The 20908-nt window shown below is 43.6% G+C and overlaps 1 protein-coding gene across 21 annotated transcripts in view; it reads right to left on the bottom strand.

The window, feature by feature from the left end:
• The window catches only part of DLG2 (discs large MAGUK scaffold protein 2), a 1097443-nt gene that overhangs the window by 631453 nt on the left and 445082 nt on the right, over nt 1-20908 (bottom strand). For 2 of the 21 annotated variants that reach the window (XM_072993518.2, XM_078390165.1), the window contains exon 1: nt 16763-17902. The exons of 18 other annotated variants lie outside the window; for them this stretch is intronic. In XM_072993518.2, coding sequence (XP_072849619.1) covers nt 16763-16864 — 102 coding nt within the window. In that variant the 5' untranslated portion in view covers nt 16865-17902. Of the gene's footprint in view, nt 1-16762; nt 17903-20908 lie in introns of those variants that run through there. One more of the 21 variants, XM_072993526.2, reaches the window with a different exon arrangement.

The raw sequence follows: 20908 nt of genomic DNA, 5'->3' as shown, positions 1-20908 counted from the left end.
GAATAGACCTCAACAGACGGGAAACTCTGACATCTGAGCGTTAAGCCTGGAGGCAGGTGTTGCATCATGGCCTCACCCAATTTGAAGAGACCCTTGTCCAGCAGGCCGAGGCAAAGAGGCAGTCCCAAAATCAGCAAAATAAGGGAGTTGGACAGGGGACAGATTTTACTTGTCTTCAGTGTGGAAGGGATGGTCACTCTTGAATTGGCCTTCTCAGCCACACTAGATGCTGTTCCAAGTCCTCCATACAGAGCACGTTACCATAGTCTTTCGAGACTGAAGGATGCCTACTACTAGAATAACAGATCTCTTATATCCTATGGTAGAAGTGATGGAAGTCTGAACCCCGTGGTGTTGTTAGACTGCAGTGCATATAGACCCTGTTCACCCCAGACAGTGATGAAAAATACTGGGATGTGCAGCCCTACAATCTGGACGACCACTTTTCCCATAATCCTTGGCTTTTTATGTGGGGAAAGGGACCTTCTTCCACCATACTATCACAAGGGTTCATAACTGACAGATGTAACTAACTCCACCACAACAAAATCATGAGAGCTTCACCCCACCAGGGATATGGCAGAACAAAGGCTCACAGGAACGAAGTTCCAGAATGTTTTGATTAACAAGAAGGAGGATGCAAAATCATCCTTTCCTCCTTACTCTTGCCCTGGCTGTGGTGGCAATCCTCACAACAGCTGGTGGAGTTGGGGAGAATTGCCACAACCAGTCTGTTGACTTGGAGATCAAAACATTTCTCCATGGTGCTGGAAAAACTCATGGAAAAGCTTCAGCAGGACAGTGGGCTTCCACCTGACACATACACCCCTAGATTGATTGCACAGTTCTAGCAGATAGGTACCCCTTTATTCATTCATGGCTATCGCTTCGTCCTAGAGAATAGAATGAAGCAAGCGATAACAAGATTTGTAGATTAGGGAAATGCTTTGAATTCTCTGTTTTAGATGGCGGGGATCTCCTGGAGCTCTCTAGCAAAAAAAAATAAAACAACTTCCCCAGTTTCTAAACCCTCTTAATCCTGTAGGATGGAGCCATGAATCAAACTACTTGAAAATACAGTGTAGACTACAGTATGGATGGGATTTTTAGAATTAAAGAACTGCTACTCCCATGACTGAGTGAGAACCTTGCCGGCTCCCAAAGTACAGGAGCAAACATACTGAAAAGATTGCTGAGTTTTGAATTTTTGTTTAAGTTCCTCTAGCTGCACAGCAAAAGTGCACAGATTCAAAGAATATAATAGTTTCTAGTTCCCCAGAGCAATCTGCCCCCTTTTTTATTAACTGGCACTTACAGTCTCAGTAACTAACTCACTGCGAGGCAATAATAGTATAAAGAATGAAACTGTTTCATTTCTTACAAATGAACAGATCAAGCACACAAACATGAGAGTTTTCAACAACAGATCTCAAGAGAGGTAAAAGAGTTCAAATGCAGAAGAAGACGTTGTAAAGAAGAGAAGAGAGTTCATTGGATTAGAGTTGGCCGGGACCAGAATTTCCAGATGGATCTGATGAAAGGAAAACTAAATTCTTTATTGCTGAAGGAGATGAAAGGCTATAATTGCCATGGAGGTAACATATGGAGTCAGCGCATCATTCTGCATCTGATGAAGTGAGTTGCAGCCCACAAAAGCCTTAGACAGATAAAGCTTATTGCTCTTTGAGATGTCACATATTTGCTGATTTAGTCTCTGTTTTTGACACTGTGAAATTCAACTGTCCCCATTTGTCTTGGAGGAGTGTAAGCCAATTCCTTTGTGGGCACATGGTTCTCTGTGTGCACATCTGTACATCATCATCGCAAGCAACAGCCGCTTCCGCTACCACCATAAAGTCAATTACTCTCAAGGCATTAAGAATTCTGAGAAAGCTTACCACTGGCTCTTTCTGGTGGTGCTTTGGACTGGGCAGCTTGTCTAAAGCCACACAGGTGGCATGTAAGCCCATCAGCCACACACCCTAAGAGTGATCCCTGCTGGTGCTTCTTCCAGGAGGCACGGGGGGGGGGGGGGTTTCGAACTCCTGGCCACTGGATTCATAGCCAGGCATGACCACCCCTGCCCCATACCAGCTGAGCACATGTAAAGCCATCCTATGTGTTGCCTATAGGATTGACAAAGAATCAGCACAAGGACTGTGCAAAGAAGCATTTACAGGAAAGAAATTCTGAGTGGGAAAAAAATTACCATCTTTCTGTCTCTGTGCACACACACACACACACAGAGAGAGAGAGAGAGAGAGAGAGAGAGAGAGAGAGAGAGAGAGAGAGAGAGAGAGAGAGAGTGAGTACACATGTGGGTGTATTCTCAAAACAATCTGCATTTGCCCTCAGTTATCACTTTATTGCCTGGGCAACAGCTTTTTTTTTAAAGCTTACCTTTTCCGTCTCTCTTTAAAATGCTATTCTTAATCTGATTTATCAGTAATATTAATAATCATGTGCTGTCAAGTTAATTCCAGTTTATGGTGACCCTGCCACAGTTGTCTAGATACGCAATCCTTGGAAGTGGTTTATTATTCCCTTCTTCTGGGGCCTCTCTGCGACTGTGCAGCTTACCCAAGGCCATACAGGCTGGCTCTTCCCCTAGAAGGTATCGAGGAGAATCATACTTCCCTGAACTAGCCAGCCAGCTGCTTTATTCAGTACCATCTCCACTTGTTCTGCTAACATTCAGTACTGTCAGATTTATTTATTTATTTATTTATTTATTTATTTATTTATTTATTTATTTATTTATTTATTTGTTTGTTTGTTTGTTTGTTTGTTTGTTTGTTTGTTTGTTTGTTTGTTTGTTTATTTATTTATTTATTTATTTATTTATTTATTTATTTATTTATTTAATATGCCGCCCACTCTACCCAGAGGTCTCTGGGCGGCTTACAATAATTAAAATTCACTACAATAAAAATAAAATATTTGTGCCCACTTACCCTTAGAATCCTAACTCAAGTTTAGACTACAATTAGTTGAAGACTCCATGGCTGGGGTCCCCATTGCCCAGTCCGTGGCCCGGACTGGGCAATGGGGACCCACCCCTCCACATGCACGCACAGCCCACCCACATGGGTGCCCCCCAACCGTGCATACAGGGCACCCTTGCACATGCCGTCCCCCCGCATGCAGGGGGGGTGCCCTGGCCACCCATGCATGGACTCCATCCCCCCAACTGGTCCGCGGTTTGGAAAAGGTTGGGGACCACTGCTCCATGGTGCAAGCTTGCTGGATAGCTCATTTTTTAAGGTACAGTGGTGCCTCGCATAGCGAGGTTAATCCGTTCCGGATTAACCTTCGCTATAGCGAAACATCGCTGAACGGGGCAGGGAAAGCCATTGGAACACATTAAACATCGTTTAATGCGTTCCAAAAGGCTCCTCTACTCACCGTTCAGTGAGGTTTCCTATGGCCGGCAGCCATTTTCGCACCCTCGTTAAGTGAGGGGAGGGCGCGAAAATGCTGCGCGTGGCCATTTTGAGGCTTCCGGCGGCCATTTTGTCCGCCAAACAGCTGATCGTTGGAGCTTCGTTTTGCGAAGATCGGTAAGTGAAACACTTACCGATCTTTGCAAAGCGAAATTCTCCCTATCTGAAGCTCGTTGAGCGATCGCATTAGTGATCCAAAAAAACGGATCGCTATGCGATTTCATCGTTATACGGTGCGCTCGTTAACCGAGGCACCACTGTATCTGGTTGCGAAGCCAGAAGTTGGGAGTCCAGTTCGCCATTGTGCCTCATATGAGTAGAGCAACCTGTGTGGTCTTGGGTAAGCTGCACAGTCCCAAGGTGCCTCCAGAAGAAGGGAATGGTGAACCATTTCTGAGTACGCTCTATCTGAAAAACCCTGAGCAGGGTCACTAAAAGTCAGAGTTGACGGCACATGATTATTAGCGGTGGTACAAAACCATCAGCTGCACTAGCCTAGCTATGCAGAGTTTGGGTTTTGCTTCCGGACTTCCCTAGCAGCCCAGACTTCCCCAAGGAGCAAAACTGTTTCTTCCTTTACAAGCATGTTCATACTGTCTTATGATTTTAGTAACTCCAAAGGTCTGCTATGATTTGATTTTAAATCAGAAAAACTGCTCATTCCTGCTCAGCTGCTTAAGCCACCAAGGAAGTGTCGTCCATCTATGACTGGAAAGCACAGCTAGAGTGAGATGTCAGATTGAGCGGTAACCTCCGGGAATCTAAGACAGCTGTCTGACCCAATGCAATTAATGACAACATTAGTCCCAGGTCTGATCCATTGAGATAAGAGGAGAATTGGCAGAGTCTTTGGGTCTCTGCGGATTCAATTATTGTGTATATATATATTTGGTCCTGACTTAGACCTGCCACCTTTCAAAACAAACCAAACGAACAGGCTGCCATCTTTACCAGCAACATAGCAGGCGGATGCAATGTAATTGTCTGAAGACCGGGAATCACCTCTTGAACTCGGTCAGTTCAGAAGGCAGAGCAGATCAAATAATTTTTTTATAACTTATCAAAATGTATCCCTGCCAAATCAAGGAAAAGTTTTTAGAAAAAAAATGAGTGTAGGTGATAATATTTGTCCCTCCCTTGTTCTAAATTTTCAGCCATTGGCAAATGCTTCATCGCTTTCCAAAGTGTAGCCTAAAAGGAAGGTGTTAACATTTTAATCTCCTAAGATAAGTCTATGCTCCAAATATATACATGAAATGGGAACATGAAGAAATCTCAGTAATTTTCTTGTTCTTGCAGAGACAAGCCACCCTAACATGTCAAGACAGCCTGTGGAGTAATCATTAGTGGGATCTGCTACCTCCTTTGTGAGAACAAGATAATAAGTCCCTTTTCAGTTTGAAGGTTCTGAATTTCCCCTAACATCTCTTTGTGGAAAAGAAGATTCTTTTTCCTTTACAAAGCTAAGCAAGCATGAGAGACTGGGTAACTGATCTGGCAGACACAAGCAACCCATCCAGGGCTTCTGATTTTTTTAAAAGTTCACACAACAAGACAGCAGCTAAACTAGTGTTTTCTGAATATATATATATCTATATAGATAGTTTTACAAAAGAAAAGTTCTTACATGTGGGAAACTTCTGCTTAAAGGTTGTAGCTGCATTCTGTTCCAGTGACGGGCATTCACTCCTGGCAGGAAGTGGCAGCTGCCAGCAAGTGGGGTAACCCCTTGTTCTGCCCTTTTGCTTAGAGGTAGAGTATAAGATCAAAGGGTTATTTTAGCCAATCCTAGTTGCAATTAAGTAACTAGTATCCTATCTGAATTCTAACAACATACTATGCAATCATACTAAGTAAATAAAGGGAGCTCTCAGGGCGTTGCCTGTAGGCTCCGCTGGCTCCGACATCCGCTGTCGACTCCTTTGTTCTCTCTGTAAGGCAATTAGCCTTCCTTTCTTCCGTGATCACCCACACTTACACATGTGTAAACTCTTATTGAGACTCTTGCCATCTCATGGATGAGGAGAATGCAGTTTCTCATCCTCTCATTTGAGAACAAGAAAAGCAAGGAACTGTATCCCTAATAAGTAAAATTATACTTGTAGCAGTTATACAAAATATGCTGATATACGAAACAGCAAACTGATCATAATTCTACTGCATGATATTTCAGTCTGAAGCAAATTCCCTAGTATGCTAAAATGATATCCTGTCAGATTCAATTCAGTACCTGATTTATGGTTCAAACTGGTTCACTCCACGAATCACAGCAAATTCCACAATAGCTTGGCATGCTCATTTTTGAATTGCCATCAAAAGATTGAAAACTAGCATCGCTCTTCACTGCTGAATAACCTCCGTGGGAAACCCATCCAATACACATTTTGAAAAGCTTGTTAGTCATAAGTTATTTAAACCTCATAATTGCCAAACATCAGCCCTAAGATCCTAAGACATTGTACAAGTGCATGTACATTCATGGGTCTTGTATAAGCTGTTTCACCTTAGCCTGGAACCAGGTCAAGACAAAAGTGAGCCCATTGTTTTCAAGTTATGCTTCTGAGCTCAAAAGTGGGCAACTTATGGCTGTCAGTTTGTGGACATCAACTGTAGCCAGTATAGTTAATGGTGAGAGATGTTGTAGTTCAGCAACAGCTGCAGAGACAGGTGTTTCCACCTGTTTATATATATACCGTATTTTTCGCACCATAAGACGCACTTTTCCCCCACAAAACAGCGAAGAAAACAGATTATATTTTCCTGTTTTCTTCTTCTAAAAAATTGGTGCGTCTTATGGAAAGGTGCGTCTTATGGAGCGAAAAATACAGTGTGTGTGTGTGTGTGTGTGTGTGTGTGTGTGTGTGTGTGTGTGTGTGTGTGTGTGTGTATTGCCGAATACAATACATATTATATACAGTATATATTGTATATTACACACACAATGAAATTAAATGCCATCTCCAGTACACATAATAATAAAACACACAAGAAGATAGTATCTACAACACAAAAATATAGCACATTACATATAAAACACATCCCTCTCATTCACCTTCACACCCTTCACATTCAATTTCCCATCGCACAACAGATGAATATTGCACTATACGGTGGAATTCAATATAGCTGCAGCTCTGGGATAGAAACTGTTTTTCAACAGTTAGTCTTCGTGAATACATTGTTTTTCAACCTATTTGTCTTTGTTTTAATTATCTTATACCTCCTACCAGATGGTAACAATAGAAAGAGGGGATGGCCCGGGAATGAGGGATCTTTGAGAATATTTTGGGCTTTCTTAAGACAGCGGGAATTATAGAGATTTTCCCAAGCGGTAAGAGAGCAGCCAATGATCCTCTGGGCCATTTTAATAATCCTCTGGCGCGTTGTCCTATCTGCCACTGTACCGTTGGCAAACCATATGCCAGAGGAATCGGTTAAAATACTCTCTATGATACATTGGTAGAAGGTCACCAGCAGTTTTCTGTTCAGTTCTTGTCTCCTGAGAAGTCTCAGGTGAAGGCGGAGGACCACAGGACATGAAGGATGCAAACATCATCACATTGTATAAGAACAAAGGCGACAGGGGCGACTGTAATAACGACCGTGGCATCTCTCCTCTCAGCGTTGTAGGGAAGCTGCTTGCCTGTGTTGTGCTGAAGAGACTCCAGGTGCTTGCAAACAGAGTCTATTCAGAATCACAGTGTAGATTTCTAGCTAATAGATCCACCACTGACATGGTATTCTCCCTCAGACAGTTGCAGGAGAAATGCAGGGAACAACAGCCACTCTTTGTGGCCTTCACAGATCTCACAAAGGCCTTTGATTTGGTTAGCAGGGATGGCCTTTTTAAAATACTTCCCAAGACTGGATGTCCACCTCGACTCCTTAACATCATCAGGTCTTTCATTAGGGAATGAAGGGCACTGTAGTTTTTGATGGCTCAACATAAGATCCCTTTGACATCTGAAGTGGAGTGAAACAGGGGCGTGTCCTCGTACCAACACTTTTTGGGATCTTTTTGGCAGTCATGCTGAAGCACGCCTTTGGAACTGCAACAGAAGGTGTCTATCTCCGGACAAGATCAGACAGGAAGCTCTTTAATCTCTCTAGATTGAGAGCGAGTACCAAAGTCCAACTGAAATGCATGCGTGACTTCCTCTTCACCAATGATGCAGCTGTTGTTGCCCACTCAGCTGAAGACCTCCAACAACTCATGAGTCGTTTCAGCAAGGCCTGCCAAGACTTTGGACTAACAATCAGCCTGAAGAAAATACAAGTCACGGGCCAGGGCGTGGACTCACCCCCTCTATTACCATCTCCACACAAGAATTGGAGGTTGTTCATGACTTTGTGTACCTTGGCTCAACACTCTCTGACACCCTCTCCCTTGACGTCGAGCTGGATAAACGCATTGACAAAGCAGCTACCATGTTCTCTAGACTCACAGAGAGTAGGGCTCAATAAGAAGCTGATGGCAGATAAACCAAGGTCCAGGTCTATAGAGCCTGTGTCCTGAGCACACTCTTGTACTGCAGTGAGCCCTGGATCCATTGTGCACGACAGGAAAGGAAGCTGAACACCTTCCATTTGCGTTGCCTCCAACGCATTTTTGGTATCACCTGGCAGGACAAAGTTCCAAATAGAGTAGTCCTAGAATGAGCTGGAATTTTTAGCATGCATACTGTACATTACTGAAACAGTGACGTCTACGTTGGCTTGGGCAATGGCTGATGGTCGGATTCCAAAAGATCTCCTGTATGGAGAATTAGTGCAGGGAAATCACCCCAGAGGGAGACCACAGCTGCGATACAAGGATATCTGCAAGCGGGATGTGAAGGCCTTGGGAATGGACCTCAATAGATGGGAAACCCTGACATCTGAGCGTTCAGCCTGGAGACATGCGTTGCATCACGGCCTCTCCCAATTTGAAGAGACCCTCATCCAGCAGGCCAAAGCAAAGAGGCAGTTCACGAAAGCAGCAAAATCAGGGAGCTGGACAGGGGACAGATTGCATTTGTCTTCAGTGTGGAGGGGATTGTCACTCTTGAATTGCCCTCCTCAGCCACACTAGATGCTATTCCAAGTCCTCCATACAGAGCACGTTACCATAGTCTTTCGAGACTAAAGGATGCCTAACTAACTGGGCCCTCTTAACCACTGCTATAATATGAGCACCCCAGGAAAGTCATCCTTGATGATAACACCCAGAAACTTAAAACTGGTTGCCTGTTCCACTTGCTCTCCACTTATAAGGATAATAATACATATACCGTATTTTTTGCTCTATAAGATGCACTTTTCCCACAAAACAGGGGGATGGAAAGTCTGTGCGTCTTATGGAGCGAAGAAAACAGATTATTTTTTCCTGTTTTCTTCTCCTAAAAATTTGGTGCGTCTTATGGAGAGGTGCCTCTTATGGAGCGAAAAATACAGTAGATGAAATTTTGAGGACAGATCATGCTGAAGGATGTTGAAGTGGAAAACTCAACGGTTGCCTATGTGAGACATTTACATCAATGTGGCTAAGATTCTTATGGACAAGCCCTAAGGCCTTAGCAAAGTTAAGCAACATCACTCATGTGTAAAACTAAGTAGGTTTCTTTAACTTCAACTAGAACAGAAGATTAAACTAAATTTCCAACCTCCCGCATATGAAATGATGACTTAGCACAGCAGGGAAAGATTTAGAGAAGCAATTTCCTTGGCATTTAAAATTTGTTGATTTTTTTTTCAAGAAAGAAAATCTACAAAAGGATAAAGGCCTGAATACAATTTTTCATCCCAGCTCAAGTGGACTCACTGAAACAATAAGAACCTGGTAAATCAACTCTTATGTAAATTTAATTTAATCAACATGTCTACTGTACTTTGGGCAGCCATATTAACCTTTCTTACTTTGGGAACATTCTTTTTGAAGGAAAATGTGTGTCCCGCACAAATTCCAACCTTGTGGGTCTTATCCTGTCTTCTAGGGGTCTCCCACTAAAAACATTGGGAAAGTTTTTTTTTAAAAAAAATATTTATTTTACACCAATAGAATATTAGAAGCATATGAGAAAGGAGGAAATATTTATTTATTTAAAATATATTTGCCCTGTGTTTCTCCTTAAAAAGGGCCCAAGGCAGCTTACATCATTGCAAGACAATATTTAAAAGCTTGAAACAGTAAGTACATAAAGATAAAAAGAATCAAACAAACAACACATTAAAAATTATACACAAAAGCAAAACCAAAAATACATTCAAATCAATAAAGCACAACCATCTATTTCAACCTCATTCATGCAACCTAGTCACTAAGGGAAAGTTTGCCTGAAAAGGAAAGGTCATTGCCTGCTTGTGGAAGGACAGCAATGATAAGGCTATTCTGGCCTCCAGTGGGAGGGAGTTCCAGAGTCTGCGAGCAGCAGCAGAGAAGGCCCTCTCCTGTGTTACCTCCAAATGCACCTGTGAATGTGGTGGGACTCAGAGAAAAGCCTTTCCTGATTCCCTGAACACCCAGGCTCATAGTATTACAATCCCTGATAATGAGTGTCCATGGCCATGTAAGTGATTATTTGAACCCAGGTCTCCTGAGTCTAAGTCCAAGATCCGATCCATCCAGTACACCACACAAGCTTTCGCTAACATAATGAGTTTTAACCAACAATCTGAATTTTCCATTAGCTCTCAACAATACCCAGTTGGTGGGAAAGCCCATCTTGCTCCAGTTACTTGTGAAGACTGTAAATAAGTTCATCGGGGAGAGAAAAAAGTCTGAGGAAGATGATATAATCATTCCTGCCTAATTAGGAAAATGCTCTGAACACCAGCTCCACTGCACCACTGAGATGATTGGATTCTGGTTTCTGAAGGAATACATTCAACTGTTGTGGGCAGGTGTTGAAGGGACGTGAGGGGGAGACTTTGGGTGGGAGGCTGGAAAAGCAAACTTAGAATTATTTTATACCTAACCTTTAGATGGTATATGCACTACACCCTTGTATGATTCCATAAAGAAACCTTCAGCCTTAGGTTTGCAAGAGCTGAGCTGAGCTTTTGAGGACTAGACATTTTGGAGGTCCCTCGTTCATAGGGTCGCCATAAGTCGGAGGTGATTCGACATCAGGTAACACCAACAACACCGTTGTAATTGTTTGATATCATGTTAAGCTAAAATGACTAAGCTGAGAGGCGATAATATTTTGGACATATGATGACAAGACAAGACTCGCTGGAAAATATAACAATCTTAGAAACAGTAAAAGTCAGTAGGAAAAGAGGACAGCCTAATATATGAGGGATTGACTCAACAAAGGAAGCCATGGCATTCAGTTTGCAAGACCTCAGCTGGGATGTTAATGAGAAGATTTTCTCCTGCTATTAGTCAGGGGAGAAAAACAATGGTCTCAGGTGACAGATGCTGTGCACGGCAAGCCTCAGGTAACAGACACTGTACATGGCAAGCAGCAGGGAGATGACTGGATGTTGTGGTGAGTAATACTTTAAGCATCCACAGCTCCGAAGAATTCTGGGGAATTCTAGGAGTTGTGGTCAAGGCCACCCATCCACATATTGCCATTTGCCTCAGGCAGCAAAATGTCTTGAGCCAGCCTTGCATCCTCTCTGGAGTACTTCATATTCCGGTAAAGAGAATTATCTGCTACAAGACACTAGTGCTATAATTCAGGCAAATTGGATTAGGCAACCTTCAGTCTTAAGAGACACTGGGAACATGCTCTGAATGGAGGACTTGGAACAGCATCTAGTGTGGCTGAGGAGGCCAATCCGAGAGTGAAAATCCCTTCCACACTGAAGACAGATACAATCTGTCCCCTGTCCAGCTCCCTGATTTTGCTGCTTCCGGGACTGCCTCTTTGCCTCAGCCTGCTGGAGGGAGAGGCCATGATGCAACGCCTACCTCCAGGCTGAGCACACAGAGGTCAAGGCTTCCCATCTGTTGAGGTCCTTTCCTAAGACCTTCAGATCCCACTTGCATATATCAGGCAAATGCTTCTGACTAAACTATGAATCCCAGAGTGTCATGGGAAGTAGAGGAGTTAAAGACTTATCGCTGTGGAATGTAAATACACACTTGGAAACTTTTAAGAGGATCAAAACAGGTGAATTAGGTTTTAGATAAGCAAAAACACGTTCCAAGGACCAGCAGGAAGCAACAGACCACAATAAAAACAATACATTTCGTATGGGCCATTCAGGAATCCCAGATAGTTTTGAGATACAGGAGGAACTTTGTATCCACAGGAGATCGGTTCCACGATCTAACATGGATGTCTGAAACTGCAGATACAGATGAACCTTATTTACAACATACAAGGAGGTACAACAAAGGCCAGAAAGGGGCATCCTTTTATGTTGTATATAGGGGCTATGGCAAACTGCAGATAAGTGAATCTGCATTGATTTATTTATTATATTTATACCTTGCCTATCTAGTTGAACAACCACTCTAGGCAGCTGTAGATACTGATCCCACGGATATAGGGGTACTACTATATACACATTTACAGCCTTTTTAAAGGCACTGATTTCCACACTTCATGTACTAAATTTGTTTAAATCATTAAATATTTTGACATGGATCAAAGGAGTTCTTTCCTTTTTCAAAAAAAAGAGAGAGGAAAAAACATGCTTCAAGACACAGCATACAAATTTGTCTCCCCGTCCTGAGGACATTGGCCTAACTTCTCTTGACTAGTGCTGTGCATTTAATTTCCCATGACTAATCATCTGTTTATATTAATATATTCAGCCACAGATGTATAGGTTTCATAACCTAACATATTAATTGCTCCTAGGAAATGAGACAGATCCACTGCTTTTCATCACAGGTAGTGCTCTGACACAGAAATTAGAGAGGTGAGCACTTAATTTTCACCCATCAAGATTATTTGGGAAGATATGCATTGAATGAGTTGTGGAGATATATATATATTTCTTGGCCCCATGAGACTTTCAGTAAGGGTTCTGTGTTTTGATTCCTGAAGGAGTGACCTCTAGAATGTCTTGCCCTGCACAGCTCTTGTAAATTCAAGGCTGTGGCTTTCTTTAGGGAGTCATACTATCTCTTATTTGGTCTCCCTTTTTTCCTGCTGACTTCAACTTTTCCAAGTATTATTGTCTATGATGAGACAGTCTGGTAGGGGCAGGTACCTCTACAGTAAGTGTGGATAGATAGGGTAAGGATCTGGACCCCAGAAATGCCATAAGGATCTTTCAGGTTGTCTCTGCAGACTGCAAATCTCTGCCCCCTGCGTGCGTCTGGGAAGGGGGGAGGGGAATGGCTTATATATGCATTTCTGTCCCTTGTCAAGAAGTATAGCTCTACTTGTTTTCAAGCTTAGGAGTAAGGTTACAGTGGCTGGAATTCTACTGGTGTTTCCACAATGTTTTTGTAACTTGCTGTGGCCAAGAGACATCTCAGTTGCACCATGGGGCAAGTGAGCAACTATACGCCTAAGATGTGCCCCAGCATCAATTAGCCACAATTAGCCCTCACAAGTTATGGGAACAGCTGCAGTGTTGCTGAGTCAGCATGCTGCCATTCTCTCAAATTTCAGGGCAAAATCTGAGGTCAAACTGTCTTACTTAACAACTGCAAAATCATATGCGTTTGTTTGTGTCTCTGTGTAGAACAGAATTAGAAAGTCAATGCAGATTTCCTTCACTACCTCCAATATAAATAACTGTGAGCATACATACCAACAACTTCCGCCCTAGCACCAGCTGGGAGTGCCCAGGTCCTAAAGCTACCGCACACAAGAAGGATGAACGTTCTCGTCCATTGGTTCCTCTTGCCCTGAAATTTGTCTCAATTCCTGAAGACCTGAGAAGATTCAAAGGAAACCCCTAAAATGCCAGCTGGCACCAGAGACTTGGCCACCATATGGCTAACAGGAGAAACTGACAGGTAATTCCCCTTGACATTTAGTCCAGTCGTGTCCGACTCTAGGGGGTGGTGCTCATCCCCGTTTCCAAGCTGTAGAGCCAGCGTTTTGTCCAAAGACAGTTTCCGTGGTCACGTGGCCAGCGTGACTAGCCACGGAATGTCGTTACCTTCCCACCTCGGTGGTACCTATTTATCTACTCGCATTTACATGCTTTCGAACTGCTAGGTTGGCAGGAGCTGGGACGAGCGACGGGAGCTCACTCCGTCATGTGGATTCGATCTTAGCTGGTCTTCTGACCTTGCAGCCCAGAGGCTTCTGCGGTTTAACCCGCAGCACCACCACATCCCTGAAACTGGCAAGACACTGGCTTTTAATATCTCTATTGTTGATACCCCTGTCTGTGCTCTCTGCCAGAGGAAATCCTGTGGATCCTCTCCATGGGTAAACCAGGGAGGCAAATGTGTAACTATCCTAACCAGGTATCACTCTCATGATTCCTTTCCAGCATTACCTGTGCTCACTAGAACTTATGGGAGTTGTAGGCGAATCACATTTTAGAGGACCATAGTTATCCTTCACAGCTGTCTGGCTTTCACCATCAACCAAACTCTGTTTAAGTTCCACAGCATTTGCATGGGTTATAGAGAGACATTCTGTGTCTCAGTTAAATACCTGTTGCCTATAATTTTTTCCCCCGGAATTTACATTGTGTGCTGTATTTAAAAACTGTTGCTATATTTGAAACAGATAAAAATGGGGAAAGCAGCTCGTATCTTGCAAATAAATTAATATCAACTCAGTCACATATTCAGACAACCTTAGGGCACTGTTCTCCTGTTGGCGATCATGCTGTTTGTTGTTGCTTTGTCGTTAAGTCGTGTCCGACTATTTGTGACCCCATGGACCAGAGCACACCAGGCCCTCCTGTCTTCCACTGCCTCTCAGAGTTTGGTCAAATTCATGTTGGTCACTTCGATGACACTATCCATTCATCTCATCCTCTCCTCTTGCCTTCACACTTTCCCAACATCAGGGTCTTTTCCAGGGAGTCTTCTCTTCTCATGAGATGGCCAAGGTACTGGAGCCTCAGCTTCAGGATCTGTCCTTCCAGTGAGCACTCAGGGTTGATTTCCTTCTGTCCATGGAGTTTTCTTGAGAGTCCCCTGGACTGCAAAGAGAACAAACCTATCCATTTTGAAGGAAATCAACTCTGAGTGCTCACTGGAAGGACAGATCCTGAAGCTGATGCTCCAATCCTTTGGCCATCTCATGAGAAGAGAAGACTCCCTGGAAAAGACCCTGATGTTGGGAAAGTGTGAAGGCAAGAGGAGAAGGGGATGATAGAAGACGAGATGGTTATACAGTATCATCAAAGCTATCAACATGAATTTGACCCAACTCCAGGAGGCAGTGAAAGACAGGAGGGCCTGGCATGCTCTGGTCCATGGGGTCACAAAGAGTCGGACACGACTTAAAGACTAAACAACAACATGGAGTTTTCTTGGCAAAGATACTGGAGTGGCTTGCCAGTTCCTGCTCCAGTTGGATCACGTTTAGTCAGAACACTATGACCTGTCCATCTTGGGTGTCCCTGCATGGCATAGCCCATAGCTTCTCGGAATTACTCAAGCCCCTTCACCACAGCAAGGCAGCAATCCATGAAGGGGGATCATGCTGGTAGCCCACCTTATTGGTTCTACTGTTAGTAATACAGAGATCATGCTGTTACCCTGCCTTATTGAACTGTTGTAAAGATCTCTGAGATAAACCTATGAATGCCGAAGAAGGAAGCATCGTGACTTTTTAAAAAGTCTCCTGCAACGACTTCCGGTGAATGCTTCCACTCCCTGCTACCATTCATAGTTTTAAATGTGTTTTACTTCCGGAAATTCTTAAAGAAATAGCACTGAAACTAGAATCAGTTGGACTTAGAGCAGAACCTTCCAAATCAATGGGTCTTAGATCAGATATTGTGTCTTAGCCCATTGATTTTGATCAGTTTATTCTGAAATGATATGCCTACATTCAAATCCAGCCCATATCTGTAAAACCCACCACTCACATTCAGAATTGCTGGTCCTTTATTAAAAGTCCTACTTGAAATGTTAGCCTCCAGGCCTTTGTCACTAACTTGTTATATTATAAGACAGAGCAGGTTCGTGTTTAGAGCCAACCAATCTTTACTCATCAATTTCGAGATAGCAGTAACAGATTCAACAGCTGTCAAATCTAAATTCACTACTTCTGCCATCATCATCATCATCATCATCATCATCATCATCATCATCATCATCATCATCATCATCATATGTAAGACTTTTTTAAGTAGGAAAGGTGAATGAAATCATCCACAAACGCATGCATGCAGAGACTATATATACTAAGGAAGAGGAATATTCTTCCAAGCTATGAATACAGAGAAGCAGGTACTGTAGATGCTGTACCGTTGCACCGTCCTTATCCCAAACACCTTTAGCCATTCAGATTTAGGGAGTGGGCCACTGGCTTTGCTGATAATTCACACTAAAGTTTCTATAGTCTTATTGCACTCCATTTCTTTCCTGCTGTTTTCATCTTATGTATTCACTTGGAAGGGGCTTTGTCCTGAAAGTCAACCTAAGAATAATTAAAAATAAAATTTTGTACTATACATAAATTAAGACGATGTGTGGAGGTTCCTCCATAGCCATCTTTGCGAGGCAGAACCAATTTCCAGCAATAGCAGGGCTGGACTAGATGACCCTTGAGAATCCCTTCCAACTATATGGTTCTAAGATTCTCATGAATTCCAGTAACTCAAAGCTGGTCATTATATGGGAAACCTCTACAGTTAAAATCAAAAACTACCATCCAAAGGAACTTCTAGATTATGCTCTCCCTCCGCTCCATCTTTTATCAACTGCTTAGTGATCCAGTGAACTCTTTCTACCTGCTGGGCTGTTATTCCTTCCCAACCCACATGCAAGACTGCATTATCCAGCATCTCTGGTCAAACCACAGGCCATAGCGACTCATCAGGAGGGACAAGTCAGTCCACTCTTGCTACTTCAGAGGGTTTAAGGAAGAACAAGCAGTGCTGTCAAACCCCAGGGACAGAAATAGCCCTGGACTGATTAAGCAGTCTTCAGTTGCTCCATGCAGTCACTTCCAAGACAAAAAAAAAAAAAAAAATCCCAGACAGGATTTGAATCATTCCCCCTCAAAAAATCTCCATTCGCCCTGTTCCGGACCAGAAGGAAAATATATCCTTGACTGATTTATTTCCAGAACCAGCTATACAGAAAAGCTCTGTTACGCAAAGACATTTTTAAAAAAACCACAGTCTCAGCATGAACCCAGCCTCCCATCCGTAAGTGCTATTCAAAAATAGCTCCGGCAAGAAACGGCAAAAGCACAGAGTGGTACCGAAACCCATCAGCCATGTCCTACCTTGCATCCAAACATCAACGACAGAGTGTTGTTGGTGCAGGCAACTTTGCAGTGGCAAATCATTGGTGTAACACAGTCAGAAGACTGAACGGTACGGCACATTCCTTGAGGGCTGCAGCAGGAGCAGCAAACTGGCGGCTCAGACACAAGCAGCTAACACAGCACATGGAGGAGCGACATCCTTCAGCTCCACCGCTCACTTGAGTCTCAGTTCATCGCCGATCCAAAGCAGCATCTCAGTCCCCGAGACACCTGTGCCCCAAACTCCACCATCCCTGTCCTCGTTGATCTATCCACCCCGCAGCATCGCTCATGAAATGTCAGGGTTTCCCCCTTTTTTAACACTGGAGGGAATTAATTTTTTAAAAAACCCTCCCCCTTCTTCTCCCCCCCCCCAGTTACACTGAACAAAAATGGAAATGAAGGTGGCACAGCAGGTGCAGGAGCATTAGCATGTAAAAGGATGCCAACGCCTACTTGTAATAATCGCACAAGATTGTCATGCTAGCTCAAGTGGGCTGGGGGGGGGGAGAGGGAGAAAGAAATCATGCCATCGGAAGAAAAATACTGCAGCTCCCGATTTGGTAAAAAGCCAGTCGCTTGCTGCAATATATAGTCATTATGGAAAGGAAGAAAAAGAACAGCTTCAGAAACCTTCAGGCTTTCACCGAAGAGACAGAGACCGGCAGGATTGGGCCCCCAAGCTTGCCACTATCAGCGGCCCCTGGAAAGGGAGAGGAACCAGTTTGGGAGGTGGGGGCAACTCCGAAGCAGCTACAAACCCTTCCTCGAATTGAACCGTGAACCTCTCCTGGGTAAGAAGTCCAAGCTGAATATGCCAGGGAGGAAATGACAATTCCACACTGTTGCAAGGAATCTTCCCGTTATCCTCACCAGGCAAGGCACGGAGCTGCATGGAGGGAGGGCCGGAAGGAGAACGGGTGTCCCCAGGCCCCCTTTTCTCAAGGTTGGTGGCCTGCAACGGACAACAGTGGACACACCATGTGAAGCCCAGGGCTCAGAAAAGTCCTTCTTCGGGGTCACAAGCCGAAGAATTCTGAGTATAGCCAGTGCCGGAGTATTCTGGGAACTGCAAGCCAACAAGTTACTTTTCTAAGCTCCGATGACTCTGAAGGTGATAGGGTGAATGGCTCTGTTCACTCTATCACAGGTAGGGCGGATGATCAATCCATTATGATATAGTGACAGCGATGGGGCTGGTCACAGGGAGCATATAATTCCCCTGTTACAGCAGCTCCGCTGACTGCCGATCCGCTTCCTGGCACATTTCACAGTGCTAGTTTTAACCTACAAAGTCCTAAATGACCTGGGTCCAAGCGATCTAAAAGATAGCATCTCCTTCTATAAGCCTCCCTGGGCTTCATGATAATCAGGGGAGGCCTTTCTCTCGGTCCCACCCACTCGGGAGAAGGCCTTCTCTGCCACTGCTCTCAGACTCTGGAACTCCCTGCCACTGGAGGCCAGGCTGGCCCCCATTTTGCTGTCCTTCCGCAAGCAGGCAAAGGCCCTTCACTTCAGGCCAGCTTTCCCTTCATGACTGGTTGCCCGAGAGGGGGTTGCGAAGATAGTGTTGTGCCCTGTTTCTTTTTAAATGTGTTTTTAGCGTTGCTTTTGTTTAGCTTTTTAAATATAATACTTCTTTTCATGCTTTTAAAATATTTGAATACTTGCTGATTTTAGTTTTCAAATATTGTGTTTTTAGTGATATAAGCTGCCTTGGATCTTTTTTTTTAAGGAGAAAGGCGGAGTAAAAATATTTTAAATAATAAATAAGAGATGGGCAGCCAGTCCCAATGTTGGGAAAAAAATTCCCAAAACAGCCTGGGTAAAACTGGTCTGAAATGGCCAATCACACCTTCTAGACTAGCCTGTGTGGCCTTGAGCCAGCTGCACATCCCCAGGATGCTCCCAGAAGAAGGGAATGAATGGTAAACCAATTTTGAGAATTTTCTACCTAGAAAAGCCTGGAAAAGGTCACCATAAGTCACAATTGACTAGATAGCACACAGACACACACAAGAATTAATTTGTATTTGCCTTTCTTCTTATTTCACTAAACTCACGTGAAAAGCTTTGAATAGGTTTTTGGAAACCTGATGGCTGGCACAGAGTGTGTGTGTGTGTGTGTGTGTGTGTGTGTGTGTGTGTGTGTGTGTGTGTGTGTGTGTGTGTGTGTGTGTGTGTGTGTGTGTGTGTGTGTGTGTGTGTGTGTGTGTGTGTGTGTGTGTGTGTGTTCTGTGCTGTGAAGTCAGAACTGATTGTTTTGTTGTTGTTGTTTAGTCATTAAGTCGTGTCCAACTCTCCGTGACCCCATGGACCAGAGCACGCCAGGCCCTCCTGTCTTTCACTGCCTCCCAGAGTTGGGTCAAATTCATGCTGATAGCTTCAGTGACCCTGTCCAACTGACTGATAGCAACGCTAATAGGGTTTTCAAGGTCAATCAGATATTTTAAGGAGTGGCTTTACCAGTTCTACTTCCTCAGTGAGCTTCCATGGCCAAGTGGAGAACTGAACCCTGTTCTCCAGAGTTCCTGTTTGTTACTCTATCCGCTAAACCACACTAGAGTTAAGGATGCTAAATGTTATTATTGTAGAAATGGACATGAACTGCTGCGCTGGTGGTTCACGCTGGTTCGTTTCTCAGCCAAACGGGTATTTAGCAGTTCCCAGATCCAGCAGGTACCCACTGCGAGGCAGTGGGGTTCCTCACCTGCTCCGGACGCTGCCTCTGATAGGGCTGGGAACCCCCAAACACCTGTTCAGCCAAGAAACAAACAGACACGAACTGCCAAAGTGACAGTTCGTGCCCATCTCCAGTGGTGCCTCGCTTTACAATTGCCCCGCATTACGATGAATCTGCTTTACAATGATCTTTTTGCGATCGCAATTCCTGCTTCAGGAACCGATTCTTCGCAAAACGATGTTTTTCTAACAGCTGATCGGCGGTTTCGAAATGGCCACCAGGTAATTAAAATGGCTCCCCACTGTGTTTAGGGATGGATTCCTCACTATACAGGCAGCGAAAATGGCCGCCGTATAGAGGATCTTCACTGGACGGTGAGTTTTTACCCCATTGGAACACTTTGAATGGGTTTCAATGCATTTCAATGGGTTTTTTTTATTTCGCTTTATGATGTTTTCGCTTAACAGTGATTTTCCTGGAACGGATTATCGTCGTTAAGTGAGGAACCACTGTATTACCGCCATCATTTATCTGCTTGCTGTCATTATCCTGAAATAATGTTTATTTCAAGGCGGGGAGAAGGAGAGCAGAAAAAATAAACGTATAACCAACCCAATCCTTCTTTAAGTACTTATTAAAACAAAGAATAAGTGATCTGTTTAGAGGTGTTTCTCTTTTCAAATTGTACCAATATTGAATAATCTCATTTCTTTTTAAATGTTGATTATTCTCATCAATCACTGTAGGGCCAATACAGGGAATGTATGGGCCATCCAGTCTCCCATTGTCCCTTACCACTCACTGGCTATGCTACCAAAGGGTGATGGTAGTTGTGGTCAAACAACAGCTGGAGAGCCATGCATTCTCCACCCCTTTGAGGGCAAATTAAACAAATCGCTAAGGGAAGAACATCTGGAGAGCCATTCCTGGCCTGGGCAATAATAACGGAAGGAGAGCTACAGGACACAAGTCTATTAAATGGGAGCCTTTAGCAGGACAGATGATTGAAAATAGACATTACAGCATTTGCTGCAATGCATAAAGGAACATCAGGCTTGACCTATTGCAATATTTATACCTTTTGTAAATGCAGCATCCATTAATTTAAAAAAAAAGAACAGATGTGGATTGCAATCCTCTGAGCAATCTTTAGCACTTCTAGATGTTTTCCACAGTCCTTGAAGCCAGTCAGGTAAGCTACTTTTATCCCCACCATCATCATGATATTTATATTCTGGTTTTGTTTGTTTTTTCAAGAAAGGCGAACAAATGGTGGTTCAATAAAAAAGAAATATAGATCATTTTGGAAGGCAGGGAGGTCCTTGTAAGTGCGCTGGTAGGGAAATGCATAAAAGGAACATGTTAGTGGCACGTAATGGAAGGGGGTGGCGATATATAACAGCATGCAGCAGCACTGTACACAATGCAACATGTCATTATCA

This window comes from Pogona vitticeps, chromosome 3 (assembly GCF_051106095.1).
Source record: "Pogona vitticeps strain Pit_001003342236 chromosome 3, PviZW2.1, whole genome shotgun sequence".
Lineage (NCBI taxonomy): Eukaryota > Metazoa > Chordata > Lepidosauria > Squamata > Agamidae > Pogona > Pogona vitticeps.
The sequence above is the reverse complement of the archived record's forward strand: the minus strand, read 5'-3'. Positions and strand labels throughout refer to the sequence as shown.